The sequence below is a fragment of the Centroberyx gerrardi genome, chromosome 14 (genome assembly GCF_048128805.1).
Source record: "Centroberyx gerrardi isolate f3 chromosome 14, fCenGer3.hap1.cur.20231027, whole genome shotgun sequence".
NCBI lineage: Eukaryota > Metazoa > Chordata > Actinopteri > Beryciformes > Berycidae > Centroberyx > Centroberyx gerrardi.
Genome location: NC_136010.1, coordinates 9,504,197 through 9,528,021, shown reverse-complemented (window position 1 = coordinate 9,528,021; position 23,825 = coordinate 9,504,197). Strand labels below are relative to the sequence as shown.

General features: G+C 41.5%; 2 protein-coding genes across 2 annotated transcripts in view; both read left to right on the top strand.

Annotated features, from left to right (window-relative positions):
• pik3cd (phosphatidylinositol-4,5-bisphosphate 3-kinase, catalytic subunit delta) overlaps window positions 1-23,825 on the top strand; it is a 103,104-nt gene that overhangs the window by 18,123 nt on the left and 61,156 nt on the right. The window lies entirely within an intron of this gene.
• Window positions 511-23,538, top strand: ctnnbip1 (catenin, beta interacting protein 1). The gene is made up of 4 exons (XM_071907394.2): window positions 511-610; window positions 8,806-8,920; window positions 10,804-10,894; window positions 21,742-23,538. Exons 2-4 carry the CDS (start codon window positions 8,825-8,827, stop codon window positions 21,798-21,800), a joined length of 246 nt encoding a protein of 81 aa, XP_071763495.1. The 5' UTR covers window positions 511-610; window positions 8,806-8,824; the 3' UTR covers window positions 21,801-23,538.

Below are 23,825 nucleotides of genomic sequence, written 5' to 3'. Positions count from 1 at the left end.
GTATGTGTTCTGCATTATAAGCAAGTGAAAACCTATTGAAAAAACATTGATTGATTCTGCAAAGGTGTAATCACTTTCTGTAATGAATGTCCCTCCCCTCTGTGGAAGATAAATCAATGGAGAGTGTGTTTCTTCCTTTTTTGGATTAGTTTATCCTTCGCCTCCAGTACCTTTCTAAGTTTTCAAAAGGTTGAGGTAGTGCAATTTATCTAATACAATTAGGCCTACTGGTAAAAGCACCTTTTTTTTTTTACTTGTATATCACTGTTATTACCAGTCATGCTAATGCTATAACTAGTTATTACATCTATTTTACTTGGATATTACTTCGTTATTTCCGGTCATTACCGCATAATTAATGTCCTGTAATTTGAAGGATTACCGGTTTCACAGTAGATGCTCGAGCCTTGGAGTCGAGGCTGTAATTCTTGCCTGTGCGGATGGCGCCCCTAGCGGCCGGGAATGACCCGACAGCGGGAGTCTCGCTGCGTTGAGTCACATCGCCGTAGCTCAGCCGACTGGAGGGATGTGACCCCGGAACAGGACGCCCTCCTAAAACAACACACCATTCAAACAGAACACAGAAGAAAGAAAAGCTGGACCAGGAGGGGTAAGCTTATATGTGCCGTTTTTTCAACGAGACGCTCATTATCGGGGGGTTTGAAAGCGATACGTTTGTTTGAATCCCGGCATTTACACTTCTGGCAGAGCAGCGGTACCTGGATGGTGTTGCACCCATAGGAACTTCATTCAGGCTTTTGTCTCGGGCTTGCTAGCGAGCTAGCTTAGCAGGTTAGCATGGATTGCCTTGCAAAGCGTAACGCGGTTTCGGTTGAGGCGAAATGCAACGTTTGTGCATGTTAACATGAACGCAAATTTTAACTTATGTACAAAACTGTCAATACCGGTCTGTACGACGGATATAGCCAACGAACGGAAGATCGAAAAGGCGTTGAAGGATTGCTTCTGGCTAGCAAGAGAGCTGCTACAAATTTAACAGTTTGTGTCCTGCTACATGATAACATGAACCTTGCACAGTCATATGTATCCATCTCTTGGAAAAAGAATAGTTTTTTGGTTTCCTGTGTTTAGTATATAAGTATGTTTGTTTGCAAATTTCTTAAAAGAAGCTACCAAAACTGGTAAATATAACATACAGACAACAACTATTAGTGTTATGTTCACAAACCTTTGTTACAGTTTTCAGATCATTTCAGTCATACGGAGAAGTTATTGCACTTAACGTGACTTAAAACAACGATCTCCACAGCGTTTTCTGTGTTCTGCACACAGTAAATTTAGGAGGCTACAAATACAAAATGCAAGCCTATATGTAATATATATTGAAGACCCATATCTCCCAATTAGGAAACATCTAACAGTCAGTCAAGGGAATTGTTTAGACTTACTAGGTGTCAGGTAATCTCAAAGTCGGTCTAAATTTACATTTTGAAAAATTGCTTTAGTTTTATCCACAAAAAGAAAATACATTTTTCTCTAGTCATTTGGTTAAGCATGGTCTCCCCATTCTGCCTAAAATTTAGTTTCCATTTTCAAGTTGCTGATTGTCTGCCTTCACACAACTACCACATCACCAGTGTACCATTTTCTATTTTTGTCTCTTGCCACCCATGAATGCATTGTGCCACCCTGCCTCACAATGTCTGCTTTGCCCAAATGTCAGATAGCTGACAACACGTTCAGCTGTGAAGCTGGCACCCTGCCTGCACCGGGGCATTGATGAGTGGTGCAGCCAGTGGGTGTCAGGGTTGGCCTGAACCCTCCTGGCATCCAGCAAACTTGGTTATGTACCACCGTATGTCAAGGCCGCCTTAGCTTGCACATTCCCCTAGCTGGCTGGATTTTGGAGCGAGATTAGGACCCCTGGCCTCCCCTCCCTCCTCTCCTCGCCTCCTCACAGTCGGGGCAGGTGCTCTTCAGCGGCGGCTCAACCCCCCAGGCCCCAAGGGGGACCTCATCAGCTGCCTGCGAGCAGACTGAGAGGGGAGGGCTGGTTCATCTCTCAGCCTCTTGCTCTGTGTTTGGCACAAGCACTTGTCAGACCTTCAGCATTGCCCAGGCCACCTAGAAGCCTATTTCAGCCTGATAGTAAAATACTATCCAGTAGAAGTGTTTCCATCCATTCCTGGCTTAGGCGCCCAGTCCAAAAGACAGATGCCCAGAAGTCTTTTACCTGCTTAAAGAAAGAAACTTAAAATTCATACTGGATCCTTCCTTTTTTGAGTCACACACTCGGGATTGTTGCGTTATCCAGTCTCTGAATGTATTTTTCTCAAGATGACATACTCTTAGTTCTTTGTCTTTCATGCATGGTATCCTGCTCATTTTTTTGCACAACTGAGACATACACAGATCGTGTGAGATATTGTTCTTACCACATAGAACATATAGCAGTTCACAAAACAGAATTTTATGCCGTGCCTTGACGTTGGCGCTTTTGAAATCTTGCAGCCGTCTCCCCAAGGGACCAGCTTAAGGCAGCAGCTTCTGTTTCAATTCCTCAGAGAGCCCATGTGGTGCAAGCAAAGACGTACTGAGATCATAGACCAAATTCAATTATGTGTAATGTAGACTAGTGTATGAAAAATACAAGTGTATGAAATCAAGTACAACGGAAACATGATGAGGATATTCTGAAATCAGTCTAATTGTACAATGTTTTTGCTAATGTTTTGATAAGTCATTAAACATATACAGTAAAGTGAATAAAATCTGTCACTATAGTAGTAGCATGTACAAATGTTTTTACATTATTTAGCCTAGTAGTAGCCTAATTCATTGGAATAACGTTTTAGAACTGTCTGTGCTTCTTGGAAAAAGCTAAAACTGCTAGCATTAGCATTAGTATAAATATGTGAAATATAATGTTAGGTGCTGCTTACTGTAACTTACTCTCGCTAGGTCCTAGCTTCAATTTAAATTGGCACAGGAATAGTTGAGGAACAGTTAAGCACACCCAGAGACCCAGCTATGAACTAAGCCTGTATAATTTAACAGGATTGTTTGAGTTCATGCCTCACGTGGTGACAACAAGACATGACCTACTTATCAATCATATTTTCACAATCCAGTTCATCACTATTGTCCCCAAATACTGTGGCCATTGTTGTGGGCACTGTACATGTGAGGAGATAGATTCGCACAAAGGCAGCATGCAGACATCCAGTAGGACCAAACCAGAGCCTTTCTGGCCTGCAGTGTCTGCTTGTCTGGCTCACACCGTTTCCTCAGTCGGCCCTGACTTGGAGAGAGAGAGACAGCTCTATTGGGTCTGTGGCTGCTCTAAGGGCTTTTGTAATTATTTTTTTAATGGCTGGAGGCCGTGTATAGGCTGTATTGTACTTCAGTTTGACACCTAGTCATTTGAATAGGTTTCATGACATGGTTCGCCATCAATGCAAGAGAGTGTGTGTGAGTGTGTGTGTGTACCTGCTCTGACACAGCTGCTCCCTAGAAACAGGCCTAGATGTTGCCAACTGAGCTGGCATCGACGCCATGCATGTAGCCTACTTCAGTTTCTCACACATTCGCTCGGGATGTTGGGCCAGTTCACGACTGAATTCAAATTATTTCTACCTCTCAACTTTTCCCATCTGTTGAGGCTACTGACCACTCGAGGTCCTATAAAGTTCAGGCCTTTAGCGGCATTTGTGTAATGCTAAACTCCACTCAGCGTCAGTTTATGAGTGCTGTTTCCCCTGTTCCTCTGTCTGCTGAAGAAATTCAGTTTGCAAAACAACCGGACTTGTGCATTATGTGAGCAGCTGATTCCAGAGCGAATGACAGGCCTGAAAAGTAGACTGGCCCATGTGTGGTCGGACCGGTACACTGTTGTGGCCCGCGGCCTCTCTGACCCCCGGCAAATGCGAGGGCCTATCACATTGCATACTGTAATCCCTGGCAGCAGACCTTCATTGCACTCCCTGGCCCAGGGCAGAGTGTAAGAGGAGTAGGCACAGTGTTGCAATGGTCTTGAGAAGCCTTTCTCTTGTTTTTGTTTTCTCAGAGACACTAATGGACACTAATGCGTACAAACACAAAGAAGTTTAAAATGCAGAAGCCTTGCATGAATAGGCCTGTCTCTGTTCTTTAAGAGGCATTACTAAATGTGTGATGTCTTTTTGAAATGTTGCACCCCTGTGGCAATGTCTCTGTCATGCAGCAAATATATCCGTTTGACTCTAGCCTAATCTCATTTGCAGGAGCTGTAGAAAATCTTGCAGTAGCTGTAGATGCTGAGGTCATAACAACAGTATGGATTTAAGATGTATAGCCCTCCTTTACTAAATAGCACGCATTTTGAAGTCTTACATGTGCTGGGCATTTTATAGTATCCTTCACCAATTTTCCAGAAGTTATTAAAAGAGCAATCTCTCTCCTCATTACAGCGCAGACCTGCTTCACTGGTAGATGTAACACACAGCATCCTCCCTCCCATAAACCAGGCCTGTCAAATGAGCTATCAGATGTACGCCCTATACAGATATATACTGTATATACAGTCTGTACGGATTAGAAAGATGGCCCTCGTGTTGATTTGCGCTCAGCTCAGTATCAGCAATGCTGAGATTTAGCCAGGCTGTCGAGTGAGGCTCAGGCAGCTCCCGGGGCTCCTGCTCAATGCTCCAGCACAGCCCAACATCACAACGCTGACAAGAGCCCAACACAGGCAGGGCGGGGGATTAGGCCTAGATCAGCATTAAAGAAAGCCTTTGATTACGTCTGGAATATTAGCCGCGTACGTCTGAGGCTGGCTGAGCATCCCTCGAGGGATTAGTGTTGAGCTAGCCCACCTCTAGAACCTAACATCAGGCACACACAAAGGATCTTGACAGGATCCTTATTGTGGCCCTTGAAATGACTCAAGACATGTTACACAGAAGAACATGTATATCAGAATAATGCTAGAATGACCGCACTAGCTACAAGGTTAGAAGGGTTTCTTTCCATAACGCTATTTATACATTTTGAGCAAAATTTGTCACTTGTAATTCATCGCTTGATAGCTCTCAAATATAATATAATATAGATGATTTCATCCTGAAAAATAATAATAAAAGCAATAAACTTCATTTTCAAAACCACAGTTACAAAGTGCTTCACAGAACACAGAAAACAGAGTTAGGCTAAATTAAAATAACAGCAACAACAATAAAAGACAAAATAAAAACATGATGAAAATCAAATAAAGACATAAGCAATATGGCTTATTCCACAAAAGGCTATTCTATAAAAGTGAGTTTTAAATATCAGCAATCATTTTGTATGAGGTGTCAGGTGTTTTTTCAAATGGAACCGATATCTCATTTTGGATAGATACAGGCATTGTTAGGATGTTATTATCTGATTCGCCCCAGAATTATCATACTTTAAAAGTCACCATAGCTTCTGTAATTAGATCACACAAATATTTAATAGAATGTAGCTTAGGTCTAACCTATCAAGGGATGGCCTAGATGGGCCTTGTTTCGCTGAAGTAGCAAACATGTGACTCAGAAGTTGGTCTCTATAAATAGAAAAGAGTTTTGGGTTTGTATCTTCCCTAGAGAATTCAATCAGAACGCAGCTTGAGGAAATGTTAGGAGTCACATTACAGAGGAATCAGTTTCACTCCCATGGAACTAGTTTATTTGTCGATCCCGGGTTTGTGTAATAGAAAGTTGGAGCCTGGGATGACGAATCTTACCAGATCGCTGTGGAAATACACCTCAACAAAATATTAATTTCTCAAATAGGCCTATATCAAGATATAGGCCTGTACGGACGATAGACCTTTTAAACAAGTGCACCTCACCTGATTTTGGGCTTTGAAATCATCTTCAATTTGAGTAAACTTTGCCGCGGTGAGTTTAAAATGTTTTAATATAGCAATAATACCCAGAAAGCCGTTCCTTACTGTGATTAGGGCCATGACTGTGAGGCATCGGGTACCAGGCACCCGAGTACCATCTGCAGCATTGTGGGAATTACGAGCATGGTTGGAAATCTATTTGGACCAGTAAGATTACGTGGATGAATCTACCCGTAATATGATCACATGCAGACTGTTGAATCATCATCGTACACATATTATCATCTAATTCACTGAGTACCAGAGCTCTTCTGTTTCCAGTTCTGTATCTAGCGCGCTGTCATGTTTTCGTGCCACATCCCAAAATAGTCATCTGCAAATCTGTCTTTCTGTCCCGGCCAACCTGAAGCAGAAGAGGTGAAATTGACAAAAGAATAGCTCCTAACTCTTTTCCCAGTCCCTTTTTAAAGTGACTTACAAACATGTCACGACAACGGAAGAACATCATTGATCACCCTTTCCGCGTCGTTTCCTCCTCCTACAGAGATTCTCCTTATGGGATTTTGTGTAGCGCTTTTGTTCTTCTACACGATATCCTTGTGAAAGTATGATGAGATAAAAGAATTCTTCACGATGGCAAAAATACAAATTACAACTTTCAAAACAGTCAGGGCCCGGGCAGGGATGGTACTAAATATGGCCAGTTTTTGAACTTCAAAAGCGAACATCAGAGGATCACAAATGCCTCAGTTGTGAAAGCAGAAGGCCTATTTATACAGAAGATGAATGTGGAATATACGTGCCTTTTTTCTCCAGCAGCAGCGGACTTAAAAATGGCTAAGTTGTCAAAGAGAAATCTCAAAATACGCTTGCATATTAATGGGTCTTTGTCATATCGTCTTGCATCTCTCCTTGAAACCCCCGAAAAGACAAGAAGACACCTTTCGGCAATTAGAGCAAGCCTGTTCCCCAGTCGTTCTCTTCATCCTCTGCTCTTTATCCGCCCGTCCGCAGTGACCGTTTTACACCCAGTGTGCATCTGAGGCAGACATATTGGTGTTCCTGCGTTTTTATCATGCTTCGTGTGTCGTGTAGCTGGTAGGTACCTCTGCCTCTCTGCCTGGAGTCTTGGCTCTCCCATTTGTCTGAAGCGAGGAGCGGGGAGACATGATCAAACGTGTCACTGCTGCTGATCTGAGACACTGCCGCCACCCCTGCCAACATCCTCTCTCCACCACCCCCCCACCCGAACGCGCGCACACACACACACACACACGCACACACACATACACACACCACCACCACCAATCCCCAAAGGTGTACCGAGCAACTGAACTGACAGGCAAGCTCTCTCCATCTTTTCATGTCTCTCTTGCTTTGAGTCCTCAGCCGCTCTCCAGTTAAACTGTGCCTGACACTCAAGTTGCAGTGAATAACCAATATATTCATCTGTGTAGCCCCCCATTCAATATCGAGATGTGCTGACAGCCAGGTTATGTTCCTGTTACCTTTTCTGCGTGACCGGATACAGCTGAGAGGACAAAGTCAACTGCGAGTGTAGTTATTTGCACTATACAGCGAAAGGTTACCGTAATTTTAAAGGCTATAGCCAGAAGCGCGGTCGCCAGCTGCTTTGAGCTGGATGAATCCACCCGGCGCTCACAGTGGCACCCAAACGCCAGCCAACGGTGCCCCATTCGTCCTCCCCCCGGGCTCTGGGAAGGGGGGATGGCGAGCCAGCTCCTCAATTAAATATAACCCCACATCAAACGGCCTGTCAACATGCATTAGTGGTCCTTTGTATAGATAAGAGGCCAAAAGAAATTGCCAGAACTATCATAGTCACTGTGGCCCCCGTGGGCTTTATATGAAAGATTCTTAGGGGAGAAAAAAAATCTGACTTGCATACTGATATTCGCTCCACTAAATCTCCCTCCTTTTTTTTTTTTTTCAGTAGATTTAGCCTTCCGCTTTCTTCTGTGAATTATTTCCTGTGATAGATAGATAGATAGATCTTTTACAATTTCAATTAGGAAATTTGCCTTTATCGAATACTGATTTGGGCGTTTGTCAAGGAAAATATTAAGCCACACTTTAAGCCTCATCTTGGTGGTGCATTATAACAGAGATCTAATGCGACAACAGCCAACCTTGATGTGTGTGTGTGTGTGTGTACCGTCACAGCGGAACCTATCCCTTTTTTTTGTCGTTCGCATTAGCGCTGGCAGCTCCTTTTATCGCCTTCTCTTTCCCTCCCTTTTTTTCCCCTGCCTATATTTTGCATCGCTTCAGACTGACAGTGAAAATAGGTCATTAGTTATAGGGAGAATAAGAGATGGAGGGAGCAGGCAGGGGCGAGATCTGTGTGAAAACTACCATGCAATATTAATGAGAGCCATTCACACTGTGAAGTGCCAAACCTGCACTGTGACTACACTGAGACGAGGCCCCTGACTTCCTATATCATTACTGTTGTGTTATATGAATAAATTGCTCATCACACAGGCTTGTTTGTTTGTTATATTTCCTAATAATAATATTTGTCCAGTAGCCCTAGCCTAAGGCTGTCTGTGTGAGGAGTCCGATGAGAAATCATTTAATAATTGGAAATGAAATCATCCTCATACCTACTGATTTGCCTTTGTAGTCATTATCACAGCAAAGAACGTCCTCAAGGGTATTATGGTTTTTATACAATGGTTACCAACGCATGTGTGGTTTTCAAAGTTTTCTTCTGAGTTGTACGCATAAATAACAATAAGGAAAAAACAGGAGAAAACAAGAAAGAACACTAATTAGCTGCCTAGTTAACATAAGAGCTGACATAACAACCAGTAAAGCACTATCGCATTGTTTAGAGCGTGTCTTTGATTTGGCAGAAACGACCCACTGCACAAATTACAACAAGGTCTAATAACAATGTTGCAAATGTGCTGTCTAGCCCTGATTTTTTCCACAGGTTGTGTATAACGTGGATTTGTTTGTGTGTCCAGAGCCACAGGAGCAGGGGGGATGAACCGCGAGGAGGCCCCGGGGAAGTCTCCTGAAGAGATGTACATCCAACAGAAAGTGCGGGTCCTGCTCATGCTAAAGAAAATGGGATCAAATGTAAGTAAAAGTGCCTCCACAAGAACAAATCATGGTCATGTGAAATCTTATGTTTCGGCAGTCATCTATTGCGGGTAAAAAAACAATGATTTCCAATCCCCATCTGAGAAGATTTTTAGTTGGTTTTGCTTTAGTATAGAGTTGCATATGTCTATTCTGTAGGTGAGATGATTACAGTGGGGAGAGTGAAGCCTATGATCAAAGCAGTCATCCTTATACATTCTCTCATTGTGCTAATGTCTTTTGAGTGAAATTAAACTATTCTCCTTCATTTTGTTGGACCCCTGGCGGTCCCCGGACCCCACTGGGAATAACTGTTTTAGATTTACACCCCTCAAAGTCGCATCACATCTAGACGGGATACACATCATCAAATATCCAATCTGAGTTTGAGCTAGGTTAAGCCAGACAGCAGCTACAGAGATGATGTTTGCTGTAGCTGTTTGACTGGAGTACTGACAGGATTCTGGTGAAAACGCCACTCTTGACAGTTTGGAGGAAAGGGGCAGAGAGCTATAGTCGGCTATTCGCAGCCTCTGGAGGACAAACGCGTAGATGCAACCTAATGGTTACGAGTCTACAGAAGCAAACAGCTATATCTAGCCAGCTTTATTTATTCATGAGGAGATTAAAAGAGGCAGTCTTAAAGGTGAAGGGGGCTTTTTTAGGGAGGCATCAGTGCCTGACGTCATCCTCTGTTATGTGTGACTTTGATAGTGTAAATGCTCAGTCTGCATCTACGCAAGCTGGAGAATATGCAGGACTTTGAAATCAACATCACGCTAATCATAAGGATTTTTTAAAATATCAATATATATCACGATATGGCTCACGTATGCAAAATCACATGTTAATCAAATTAATGTTCATCCTATTGAACTGAATGGTAATGTTAGGTGTGATGTTAAACAAAACAGAAATATTCAAATAATATTCACACCTCATTTTGTTGAGTTTTTAAATACAATTTGCTTGTTATCATCAGTTTAGACTGATTGTGTGTCACAATATTCCTAAATCACCGTATTATGACAATGTGACTCCACTGAAAGACGATAAACAATAATATTGAATTATCGCCCAGCCCCAGTAGTAAGTTTTGCTTATCATACAAGTCTTATTAAGACTGAATTTTGGGCAATAATAGAAGCAGCCTCATATTCAGAGTTAAGATAACTATTGATGCTATGAGTATAAATTTCCCTCACATGGCTTAAAGCTGTTGTCTTTATCACTCTGGGCTGTTCCAGTCACAGTGGTCTGTCTAGGCTAAAGGGAAAATCCGCTCAATACAGACGTCATATATGTTATTCCTTTTATCACTATGATTTTTATACAGTTCAGTCTAGAATTGCAAGCAATGAACAAGTCTCTCCCAAAGCTATAAACCCGAGAGCCAAGCACTCTGCATATCATGAAGAGACAACTTCATGAGATGCTCCACTGACAGTGACTGACTTTGTGAACACAGTGATGGTAACTGTTAGCGCTACACTGAAATTACATCCGCTCCATTCACTCTTATCAAGAGCAGCAACAGTAGAATTAACTTCTATAATAATATATCTTTAGACTAGCGACAAGGTCAGAGTGATAGGTAAAATTTTCCTGTCACCCTAGAACGATCATTTAAGAGAGAGAGATGTGCGATAGGACACGAATTGAGTGCAGTAGAAAGGAAGAAATTATTTTTTGAAGCTTTGACTGTAAAAACTCAAATATTCTATGGGTCCACAATTTAATGCGTCTACCTTTTGGAAGAGAATTGTTTTGACTGAACTGTCCATCGTGGCAAAAACATGCGTGAATTCTCTCTAAGGATGGGTTTTTGCTTTGTTGTCATTGTTTGATAACCTGTAGTATCACTTTGTCATTCCTTTCAGCTTACGCCAAGTGAAGAGGCTTTTCTCCGGAATTACGCAGGCGTGGTCCACAGTCAGATGAGCCAACTCCCACAGCACAACATAGACCAGGGTAAGGCTGTCCATCATAAGACACACACACACACACACACACACACAAATGTAAAATCCATTCATACAGTTATCACAGTTTTGGATTTTTCATTCGTTTATTCTTAGTTGTAGTTTTCAGTATGTGTTTGGTAGTTTTAGTGTAGTTTTTTTTATTTAGTTCAGTTCTAGTTTTAGTATTTTTGGTAGGGGTAGTATTTTTTTTTAACGGTATAATGATAGAAGTTCAGAACAGGCATTTTGAATGTGGTTGCAACAGGCATTGTGTAATACAAACAATAATTATTTGCATGAATCTTTTAATTACCGTTCAGTAAAAATAGCTAAAACTTCTCCAAACGTATTCTTTTTTTTTTTACCCTGCACATAAACAAAAAGATGAAAACTAAAAACATTTCACATATATTTGTATTCTTTAGTTTTACAAGTAAACAAGATAGTTTTCGTTTTTTTTCTGTCTCTTTTTTTTTTGCTTTTATTTCAGTGGAACAGCTGGTTTTCGTCTTAGTTTTAGTTTACTATAATAACCTTGCATACAGCCCACAAACACTACCTCTCACATATCACAGAAGTACTACTGCGCCCAGACTCCAGACAAGGGAAAACCTCTCTATACACGTCCCCACTCTGGAGTCCATACCTAACAGGCCAAACAGATTTCCTGGCGGTCTGTTGCGGCCGGCTCAGCGGCACACCGGCGCTGTGAGATTACTCATACAGCAAACAGTGTGACTGTCTGACGGGAACTGAGTGACTCATCCTCAGTGCATCCCTAGTTTCTCTGCTCCTTCTGACAAATAGCACAGAGACTTAGACTAAGCAAGCCACTGTTCATGTGTGTTCTGGTGAGATTTGGGTGCTACATGATACATAAGCAAACCTTGTGTATGATGGTTATTCTGTTGTCTGACACCAGAGGGCGCCGTTGACCTTACTTTCCCCACCCAGCTTGCACATGTGGTTCCACCACAAGAGGGTGCTAGATTAAAAAATATGGCTGATGGATTGCCACTGCAGTTACCTGAGAAAGCAGCAGCACATTTCTTATGGATGATGAGGGTTTTTTTTTTTTTTTTTTTTTAACTTTTCATCATCTGCCTTCAGGCTCAGTCCAAATGCAGCTCTGGGATGGGAGCCCTGGAGGCCCCTGCTGTCCTTCTGTGGTGGCTCTGCTGGGGCTTAGGCCTAGCTCAGTCCCGTCTTTTGTTAGTCCCCCGGGGAAGCCGCGAGTTGAGAAAATTGCCTGCGACACGCTACCTACAATGAATTCTTATCTGTCTTCTTTTCTGTATCCGTTCTCTGAAAGGAAACAATGAGTGTTGTGTGAGTTATTGGTTAATAAAGATGTGATTCTCTGTGTCAGAGAATTAAGGAGAGGGATTAGGGTTAATGATGATACAAGGTACGCAGTTAGCAAGTAAACGGCATGCTGACTTTGTCCTTTTGTCCTTCTCTGCCGTTTTCCAGTATCTTTGTTTTAACCCATAGGGCAATAACATGCATCATAATATTTTGTTAAATTCAGCCTCATTCTTCAGTAGTGGGTGCATCATTAACATTTTTATCAGGCTTATTGCATCATGAAAAATGTGTCTTGCATTATCACCATGTGTTTTTTCATCAAGTAGGGGAACATAAAGCATTGCATCACATGGGGCAGATGGTACCACAGTTTTTAAAGGAGAAGAGTACAGTGTGATTAGCGATGATTTCTATAAGTTATTTAATTTAAGATGGATCTTTTTTGTTCTGATTAAACAACTACAGTGTAGCTAGTTTGTGCTATATGTGCCGTTTCTCCTCTTCCAAGCCCCTGAGTAGATCCAGAGCTCCGTCTCTGAACTGTGTCAATACTGCGCCTGTTAGGAAAGAGCCTCATTAATTATAGATGAATATGACTCGTCAAAGGTGCTCCGAGTATGCATTATACATCACAAAAACAGACACATTTAGTGTCATTTGGCAGCCTGCCACCTCCTCAGTGTGCCAATGAATTATTACTGGTCTGCATCTTGTCTAAAGGACTGTGATTAGGCAAAGTGGAGAAAGCTGTGATTTAATCACTTTTAAATATTCAGCCCTGCTCTGAAGGACAGCGGTTGGTAGGAATCAGCACATTGGGGATCCTTTGAGGTACAGTTACATGAAGAGGAAAGTCCACTGTTTGATCTCGTTCAGGCTTGGCGATGGGGTAAAAAACAGGATAAAAGGAAACATTTATTGCATAACAAATTGCATAGTAATGTGTGAAGAACTGTAATTGTGCATAGTGCATGTAGGTCAGTAAAATTTCATTTGTTAGAAGGCCAGACTTCAAACAACAGAAATAGCAATGCGAAAATATTATTACAAAATAAGAATTTAATTAATTTGTTTAACGGAAAAAAAATATAAATTGCAGTTAAATGTTGTAATCCTCTTCATCAGAAAAGGCATTTAGATTGTAAATTGTTCGTGATACGCAAGTTTTGGTTCAGAAGGTGCATTTCAGCTTTCTGAACATTTTGCTCTCCCAGTCGACATCCAGTCCAGAGGGGGTTGAGATAAATTAGTTCTACTCTGCTGTGCTTCACCTTCTTCTCACTTCATAATAATATGACTTGTGCTGTACAGGCCCTTTTCCTCATCCTGCTGTATGCGGCATCTTTTGACTGCTGTCTTTCCAAATAGACCATCATACGGTACAGCAGCCAGACAGGCCATCTGTGAGCCAGCAGTTTTCCACACCAAGGTTGTCTGTCTGATTGGTATCATTACTGTCCCCCCCCCTCGATTTTGACACACTCAGCCCTCAGACCTTGTTAGTCTGTTTGTCTTCTGTACGGGAAAAGGACAGGTGGCTTGGGGAAAAAAAATATTCCAATTATGAGATGGATGATTTAAGGGATAGGTCGTCCATTTCGTATTATTGTAAAATGGTTCTTTTACCTTGAAAATGGATAGGTTGAGCAGTAGTGACTAAATCCACTGTTTCCTTGCTTCTTTGGTATCATTTGTCTGACAGTTTCCTGCAGCTGTTTCAGAAGCTAACCCCCTCCTCCAGCCTTAGCTTATAATTGAAGTAATATAATATTGGTTTGGTAACAGAGCTGAGACAAAGCACACAGTGGATTCTGTCACTACTGCTCACCTCGCTGTTTTGAATATAAGAGTAATGGTCTAAAATGGATGACTCACACCTTTTAAGCATGTAAAGCAATATTGTCTAATATGTTACTTTATAAGTTTACAGAATTTTTGTAGCCCCCTATAAAATACACACCTGCACGCCTGCACAGTTCAGATGGGATTCAGCCAAAGAGACTTGTCCCTCTTGAGCATGAAACCAAATCCATTCAGCCACAATGCCCAGTAGAGATGAACAATTAATAAAAAAAAAAATCCAAATTGCAATATGAACTTCTGCAATTTCCAAGTCGCAGAGGCTGCAATTAATTGCTTAAGAGAGAGCGGCGTCCAAAATGGATTTCTGAACAAGGAGTTTTAATGCTGCAGGTAATCTTTGGTCCATGAATCAAGTACAATTACTCAAACTCAGTAAATCATGCACATTGACATCCATTTTTTTCAAAACCACTTTACTTTAAACAATTGTAGAGTTCTAAAAAATCTATGACAAGAAAAACTTGTGATGATATGAGTTTAAATTGCAATTGCAATATTCTTTCTAATAATCACAATTAGAGTTGTTTTATTGTTTTTTTTTTGTCCTGCCACCAAAAGCAGCAACAGCAGCTTAAAAACGGATCAAAGTTTGAACATGCTGATGCAGGATGGCTTGACACCCGTGTCCTCAAGGGGGGTCTTAGCCTGGAGTGACACAGTGTCAGTCATGGCCTCATCGATCCAGTTAGAGAGAACTAAGGGAATGGTGGAGATGTGATGTGAGTGGTGGAGACCAGTCAGGTACTGATTGCTCCAAAATATCAAATTAAGGCTGCGTTATACAGAGCAAATGTTAAATAGAAGAGTAAATACTTGGACACAGAAAAGCAGATGTAGTAAAAGGATAACATCACTGCTGCTGTCAGTTAGGCATAGTCTCATAAGAAAACAACTTGTCATCACTGGAATCCACCCAAGGATATTTCAACACCATCATGCGTTGTCATGCTTTGTCACGCCTGATTTGGAAATGTTGCCCAAACCTTGAATGATTCCCTCACACCCCAGTAACTGTCAAATGTTATTCCAGTTCTGACTCTGTAAGGGACAAGAGAAAATCAACTCCCAGGCTGCCACTCATATTTCTTTTAAGTCTACGGGTCACTGAATTTGCATTTCAGATAGTTTTAATTGGCTGATTACCATACATGCAAATGCAGAATTTTGTTTTGCAATTTTAATCGGGCCAAAGAGGAATTCTCTGCCAAAGACTCGAGCTGAGCATTTTTTCCCTTCTGCTTTCTTGCTGCGTTTCTTGCTTGATGAAACTGAATTCTGGCGGCCCAGAGGAACAGAGGATAGTGGGCGAGCAGAACTTTGTGTGCTGTGTCTAAACGCTGTTATCTTATCCTGATTGGAAATGAAGTGTGACCTCATTAACATGGACCTTGGATTATTTTATTTTTTTGGAGTCTCCTTCTCAGTGTACACGCTCCAGTTTGGATAATTCTAAATAATAAATGTGTCTCTTAAAGTGAATACAGAAATAATGATACAGAGACGTGGGAATATGGGGAATACAGAAGTTTTGTCTATAGAATTCGGCAGTTATTCCTCCTTCTTAAACTCCCAAATTCAAGACTTGCTGTAATTGACATCATGTCACCGTTAACAACATGGTATCTCAGAGCTACACATAAAACCAGCCGTCTCAGGACTTGTCCTCCTGTCTCATTTGATGAGGAAACTTAACTCCCCCCAGAAGGACATCTGAGGGCCACAACAAAAGAGGAGAGACACGGAGGGGTTGCCATAGCAACCGCAGTCGTCCCGGGAAAGGAGAGCTCCCCCGTGGGCTTTAGTGTTGTTGCGACGCACAGTGCTGGTAGATTGGAGCAGGTCTCATTAGGGGGCCTGGAGGCAAGCTGGAGTGGTAATTACACAGCCAGGGTGTGATATTCCAATCTCTCTCAGTCCCGTCCCTTCTCACAGAAATATGGCCTCTCTCGTTTCAGATGGCCGCTGCCTCGCGCAATCAATACACTATCTTGTTTCTTTTTGTCCGTCTTACAATCCCCATATCACGCAATCCTTAAACCTGGCTTTTCAAGTGAAAGCCGTGTGGCACAAAAGGAAGGGCCCGTCTTTGTTCAGCGACCTGGCCAGGGTAAAGTTTTATCGATTTTTAACGTTATTTTGTTCCTTGTTGCAGCATAAATCTGAGCTAGAGACTCTGCAGCTTCTGCACGTTGTTATTCCCTTGTCTACCTGACTCAATAGCCTAAAATACAATTTCCTCCCGTATCCCAAATATGTTGACAGCTATGTTTGTATAGTCAAATGTCAAGGGATAGCTTTCCACCACAGTCTCTAGAGCAAAAGGACTCTTTGAGATGTATACGTTTTCCCTTTCAGTATAGAAATGCATAATATCACCACTAGAAAGATCTATTAAATAACTAATGTATATGTTCAATGAAAAACCCCAATGATCTGACCTGGACTAGTCCTGAGTCCTTAGGATGTACTGTACTTCAGGTCCAGGTGCAAGTTTTTTAATTTCAAACTGAATTATTTTATTGGACCCAGCAGGACCTGGCCAGAGCTTTGATCACAAGAGTAATGCATGCAAGAGCTTTATATTTTCTATCATAGCTTATACAAAATAAGATACTGTGTCTGCACCCATTAGCTACTTGGTTTTTGGGAGGCATTCCATAGCTTTTCTTTTTTTTTTTTAATGATCTATAGGAAGTAGAAGCCAAGTAGAACCAGACAGACCCAGTTCAATTAGTTCTGGACCTGCTCCCCCAAAAATGTCTGCAGTGGGTAAGCTAATTTACCTTGTGCAGTGGCCCATAAAATGTCAAATTCATTAAATTCATCTTTAAAGGAGCGTTGTGCCATTTGGGGGAGAAAAATGACTCACAGAAAATAATTTGCTATTTCTTAAACCTAATTTCAAAGCTCATTAGAACTCTGAAATATCACCATCTGAAGTGAAGTACAAACCGTGTTGCAGAAATCAGACATTCTCTATGGAATCTTAAATAATTCATTTGCATATATGATAGACTTCATTTGAAATTTTCGGAGGTTCACAGTTTCTCTCCAAAACGACATCCTGCAACTTGAAGCAGGGAAAATGCCATCTTTTCCAGCCATCTTCATATTGTTATATTACATTTGCGTTACATTTTAAGCATTTGGCTGACACTTTTATCCAGAGAGTGTTCTTCAATTCCTAGATCACCAGAATTACAAGCAAGCAATAGTAAGGAGTGTAGCAGTCGGGTCAAAGTGCCTTGATGATAATCCTGTTACATGAGACTGATCATGGAAGAGAGAAGTGCTTGAAAAAGACATAAAACTATAAATAAAATTAAAATGTATACTTAAGGCATTTAGCTGATGCTCTCATCCAGGCCAACTTAGCTAAGCAAAGAGGTGGAAGGGACTTTATACTTAACAAAGATGCTATTAGTTGGACAGTTCTGTGACTCTGAAATGGTTTATATTTACACTTTAGGCATTTATCTGACACAGTCATCCAGGCCAAATTAGTTAAGCAAAAAGGTAGAAGGGACTTTACTTAATGAAGATGCTAGTAGTTTCAATTCTATGCCTCTGAAATGGTGAATCTGTGCTCCAAGGCTCTGTGTAGAAGTAAAATTACTGTGTTCCTTGAAGTCAACATGTAGAGCCGGACCGCACACACACGCCCCTGTTGAGCGTGCTGCTTCTTAGCCCGCCCCTGCTGTCGCTTCCGCAGGGGGATCCCATGTCTTTATCCTCTCAGCTGACCCCGCACAGATTGTGACCTCAAATGCTGTTGCTTGCTCTGACTAATAACTCTGTACTACGTCACCGCGACAACGGAGTCATCACATGGCCGCTTGTCTGCTTCTTCGAGGCCGGCGGGACTCGAGGCACGCAGCTTGGAGCCTGTAACATCCCCTATGAACTCCCTTTGTGTGAATTTGCAGCTTCCTTATCTGTGTGTTTTCGCTAATATTAGGCTACCTTTACCTCAACCGTATTTTGAAGTGTAGCCTGTCAGGAATGTCAAGTCTTCGTGGACAAACTTGGCTCGCCTGGGAATTAGTTCAGTTGAATAGATGGAGAGAAAGTGAAAATTATAGTACTGGCCAGGTACAATAATGTTTTAAACAATGAGTTTTTTTCCTGGTAGCTCCATGAGATGAGGCACATAGCATTTACTCGTGATGCTGCATGTTCGAATCTGGCACATGGTTTATATTGCATGGTATCTCCTTTGTCTTTCTCCCTGCCTTCCTTTCACAATCCACTGTGCACTATTTCTTTGGGGGGAAAAACAATATTCTTTCATTTTTTTTCATGTTGAAATAGTTATTATTTTACCCCCAAGGATGTTTTTTGTTCCCTGGAAAGACAATTGCTGCGATGAATGAGAAGGCAGTTCTTCATTTCAAAGTATTCATGGAGGACAAATCGGATGATATGCTCGTGTTGCTGTTATTTATGTAATCCGTGGCCAGGAACAGGTATTAAAATGTGATGAACAGCTCTATTTCCCCCATAGGGCAGAGTGAGGAGGGGATCAGTGAGAGATGGAGGGAGGGAGGGAGGGAGGGGTCAGAGGATGGCCAGAGAGGGAGCTGGATTGAAACAAGCCAGCAGCTGTTTGCTCATAGGCGGTAGCAGCCTGCCGTCCAGTGATGCAATCTGATTTTGATCGGTCGCTAGGCAACAGCTCAGAGGGGCCTGACGTTCCCATCCTGCTGGCTGGAGCTTGTTTGTGTGGTGTGTGTGTGTGTGTATGTATCTATATCTATATCTATATCTATATATCTATATCTATATATATATATTTATGGCAGGGCGAGGTCCAGACATGACTCTCAGGCAAAGTGCTCAAGTAAAGCAGATATAGCCGGGCCAGACTGCTGTCTCTCCCATCATCCACTTGGCTCTGTCGATTTATTTTGAGTTTGTTTCTGCCGGTCAGTCAGCTCAAGTTCCTCTGCAGAGTGTGACATGTCCTTCCTCTGAACCAGCCAGTTACACAGGGTGAACTCCCTTACGCAACCACAGAATAATGCAGGATCACAGACAGGCCTGTATTGTGACTAGGGATGAGACAGTAACCTGTAGTATTATATATTGCGGTAAAAAACAATAACAGTAATGACATTTTTATTACCGTGACCACCACGATAACCGCTGACTTGTTGGGAGGCTGAATAACAACCGCAAAAAGTCAATATTTTACATAAATATTGTACACAAGTTCTACAGTCTTGCATTAACACGTGTTTAGAAAAGAGAAATGTCTTGTGATTGATAGGATAAATTCGTTTTTAAGTCATTGAAACATATTCCAGTGCTGTTTTTAAGGTTTTCATCATATTAATAACTATCAGGATAATATCATATATCGAGATAATTCTGGCCAAGATAATCGCACTGTGAAATTTTCATATAGTCACAGGCCTAATTGTGACGGATAGATGTTATTGTAAGTTATTGCACTCATGCATCACCTTGAACAGTCATGTAATTCAGCAGTAGTATAATTCAGCTTGAGTTGCTATTGTGTGATATTACATAATTGACTCTTGTTGAAGCATCATTATCCACCATGTGTTGGCTCACAGCAGATGGGATTTATCTTGTTAGCTGAATTCTATCTTTGTGTTTGTATCAATTTTAACACTGCATCTCTATTTCCCCCTTGCTGTGGTGAATTTGCCTATTGGCTTGTTCTTTGCCATAGCCTCATTTGGTAGGCCAATGAGATCCCACGGGACTGGGAACTTGAAAGGGAGTGGAAGTTTGCATTAAAAGGCGCCCTCCCCATCGAGCCTCCGCCTTATCAAGCTGAATGCGGCATAGAAACATCCTAATTATCTTCCCTGTAGAGATAGCCAAATGGAACACAAAATGGCTGTGCTTGGAAGGTCTGTGCTATCTTATGAGGAGGGTCCGCCCTTTGTGCCAAATACATGTGGAAGCGCACAGTCCCTGGCCTACTTTCATTTCTCCACAATAATTAAATCTAACAAGCAGTTGAGGGCTGTGGAGCGGAGAGGCTTTTTATAGCAAACATGCAAGAGTTGCCATTTAAACGCTTCTCGACCCTCTGCAGAGGTGTGGAGTTTGTTGTTGATGATATTTATGTGATGATAATTTGTCAAATGTTTTTTTAATTTTTAATTTTATTGCAGGATCATTTTAGGCAGTTGCACTTAGCTGTCATTTCCTCCCTCTGGCTTCTGAGAGGGGTATTTTTCATTGATAAAGGGTTGGAGCAGAGTCAGACCAGCAATTTACTGGCAGTTCTCAGACATTTCACAACCAATTCGCCACCATTTCCAAGAAGCAAATGGGCTTCACCAGGCTGCCAAGCATGACGGTGCAATAGTGGTTTTAATACTTGGCATATCCTAGCAACATCTAGCAGCAGTCCTTTTAGTAGTATTGGTATCTAGTATTGGTTATCCGCAGATATCCCGCGCCTCTCGCAGACTGAGCTGGAACAGCAGTGGATATTGAATTGTACCGAGGCCTCAGATCTAAATGTTATCAGGGCAGAGCAGGATGCTGCTGTCAGCGGGGCCCTCGATGTGTCATCATCCTTCAGGCTCTGTGATGAGAGCCGGTGGCTCGGCACAACAGGTGAACATGGCAGAAGATGAAATTACCTGTGTGCACCAAAAGGATTTTCATGGATTTTCATTCCCTCTTGGCTCTGTAGTGATGGCTGGCCGGATTTACAGTGATCCAAGTGTCATTCCCTTTTGTGTATTGTCTGTCAGAGTGACTGGACGGTTCACTGATAGTCTTCAGACTTCAGTACGGACAGAAACTGCACATTACAGCCAGGTCACACCTAGTATTGTTGTCAAGGCCGAAAGCAGACAATGAGACATTTCCTGTTTGTCATAAAAGTAAATATTAATCTGTTCTGCACTGAAGTTAGTCATCAAACACCAACTGCAGTTGAACCTGGTCTATCCCAACCTCAAACAAATGAACTGACCAGCCTACTGAATGGACATATTGAGTAAATAAACTGGAATACTAGCATATTTAATTGATTGTACATAAGTTCTGGATTTTTCCTCTTTGACGCATGCAACTAAAAGTATTCAGCCTGCAAATAAGACTGGACAAGCTTTCCAGCATTTCTGAAAATTTGGTTCATATTTTGGTTCGGCTTTGGAACTTCAATAATTCAACCTTTCCTTCCGCTTAACAGCCCCCTTTCCCAGATGGTTTGAGTAAATGGGATTCTTTATGCGTAATGCCCCTTTTTGATGTCTTTGGCAGTTTGTTCACTGATTCAGACGAACATGTTGGGTGAATTATGGCTGGGGGGGCGATATGGTTGAAATGAATATCATGATAATCACAGTCGAAAAAATATCACAATACGGCTCACTCATGCAAAATCACATGTTAAATAATCAAATTAATGTATGCTAATGTTAGGTGTGATGTCAAACAAAACAGAAATTTTCTAATAATATTCCTTAAAATGTTCCATACCTCATTTTGTCAGTTTTTAAATGGAATTTGCTTGTGATCGGTGATGTAGACAGCAGAATTTGTGTGTCACGATATCCCAAACTCACCATATTATCACCATATGATTCCATTGAAGGACAATAAACGATAATATTGAATTGGTGAATGTCGGTGTTGGAGTGTTTGAGCGTTTCTGCAGACTCGTCTAACGTTTACCCCGTTGTGTTTCAGGTGCGGAGGACGTGGTGATGGCGTTCTCACGGTCAGAGACGGAGGATCGGCGACAGTGACCCTGGGCCCCCACCCTACCCCTACCCCTACCCCCACCCCACTGCACCCCACCCTACCCTGCCCCCAACCACCCCCACCCCACCCCGGCCCGCCCGCGGTCCACAACAACCCAAACACCACAAATACAACACTGTTGAGCTCAGGAGAGGAGCAGCGCCCGGTGAGGATGGAAGAGGAAGGGAAGAGACACCAGGAGGTTGCTGCCTCGCTCTCCCCCAGCCTCTTCCTTCCCTACTCCTCCGTATACAAGCTGGCACACCATTAACCTGAGATGCACTCGAGTGGGTCGCTGTGGGTTGGAGCCTTGGTGACAAGGCAGTCAATGAAAACACTCACAGATTGTGTGGTTGAGTATAAAATGTTGGGTGTTTTCAGGGGGTTGATATTTCTTTTGATTTGTATTTTTTTTTGTCTGTGGTGGGGATTTAGGCAGTGTTATGTGGTAAATGCTTTGGTCACTGGAGGAATCGACCAATGAGCAGTTGTTTCAAGCAAAGAGAAATATAGTTTTGGTCAAGCAGTGAGTGTCGTGATTGATGACCTTATGGGAAGAGATTTTTATTATTTCTGCTTACCTGATGGGGCTGAATTTGTTTTTGAGTTAGCTGTTGTGTATAAAGGCTTTCATATTCTGTCACACTAGTTGTTCTTCTGCTGCTTTATTTTGAACCGTAGGCTGTTGGGAGTGCAACTCTGCGTCCCTCAAGGGAAAAGCAGAAGAATTAAGACACTAGCAGACACATGACATATTCACATAAACATTAAACACAGGTGTACACTTTCTCCCCAGGCAAAACAAGGTTTTTGGGTTATTGTGAAATGTAAAACCTTTTTTATTGTACAGACAGTAGGGAAAATACAATAATGAATTGATTGTGCCAATTGTATTTTTTGTTGTTTTTTTATCTGTAAGATAAAATTAACATTATGATTATGAAAGGTGTCTGATGAGTGACAAGCTGTAGTTCTAATTTATTGTTTTTTTAATTGATCGACTCCCTATCCCTCAAACACACCATAAAAGAAGAACCAGAGGATAGCGAAAACTAAAGCCTAACACGAGCGCACCCTGTAATGTTATCAAAGGTGGCTCTTGATTCACACTAAAATAAGGATAGAGACTCTAATTAACTAGCTATAACTAAAAACATGGAGCCAAACTTAAGAACTGTGTGCTATTTTTGACTGTACTGTATATCATGCACTGTTATCAGTGGGATATTTGCAAAAAATACAATTTGACCTTTAGCACAGAGATTTTATGTTTGGTTCGGTGCAAAAAGTTTGTAAGGGAAATTCCAACTTTATTTCCTTCAGTGATTTATTTGCGTGAAACAAAATATATCTTCTCTGTGTTAATTGACTCAACTGGAATAGTTCAATTGAATATTTTTGTTTGTTAAAAGCCGACTTGTTTTTCTAGTGACATGCTCAATATTTAATGTGTTTTAAGTACAGTTTGTTAACTTGTATAACTTAAATAATTGTAACTTAATGTTTTGAAGCCAAGCATGTCTGCCTTGTGGTTTATAATGTTCATTGAAGTGGATCTATGAGGATCTAAAAAGCCTTGCCACAATGACCATCGCTTGTACATTCTTGACGTTTGTGGAAGCTACTAGCTCTTTTAAAATATTTTAGAAAAAATATAATTTTGTATGGGTAAATGTTATCCATTATATCTTGTTGGCAATAACCTCTATTCGAATGTCCTCAGCAATCTCTCAATGTACACAGCCAACAGATCAGTCACGCTGTCCGCCTAATGACAAAGAAATTTGTCTTTTTATGTTTACTTTTGTTTTAAAACATTCTTAATTTGTCTATGCATTATTATTTTTTCTCTAAAAGGTGTCTTACTGTACATTTTACCTATCAGGGTTGTTCTGCAGCCTTCATTCAGTTTGTGGATGAATGTCAGTGTGTGTGCGCATTTGTGTGTGTGTGGTTACCACCATTGAACTTGCTACCGGTTTTTGATTTTTCAGCATGCTGTTCAGTTTGACTAGAAATGTGTATCTTTT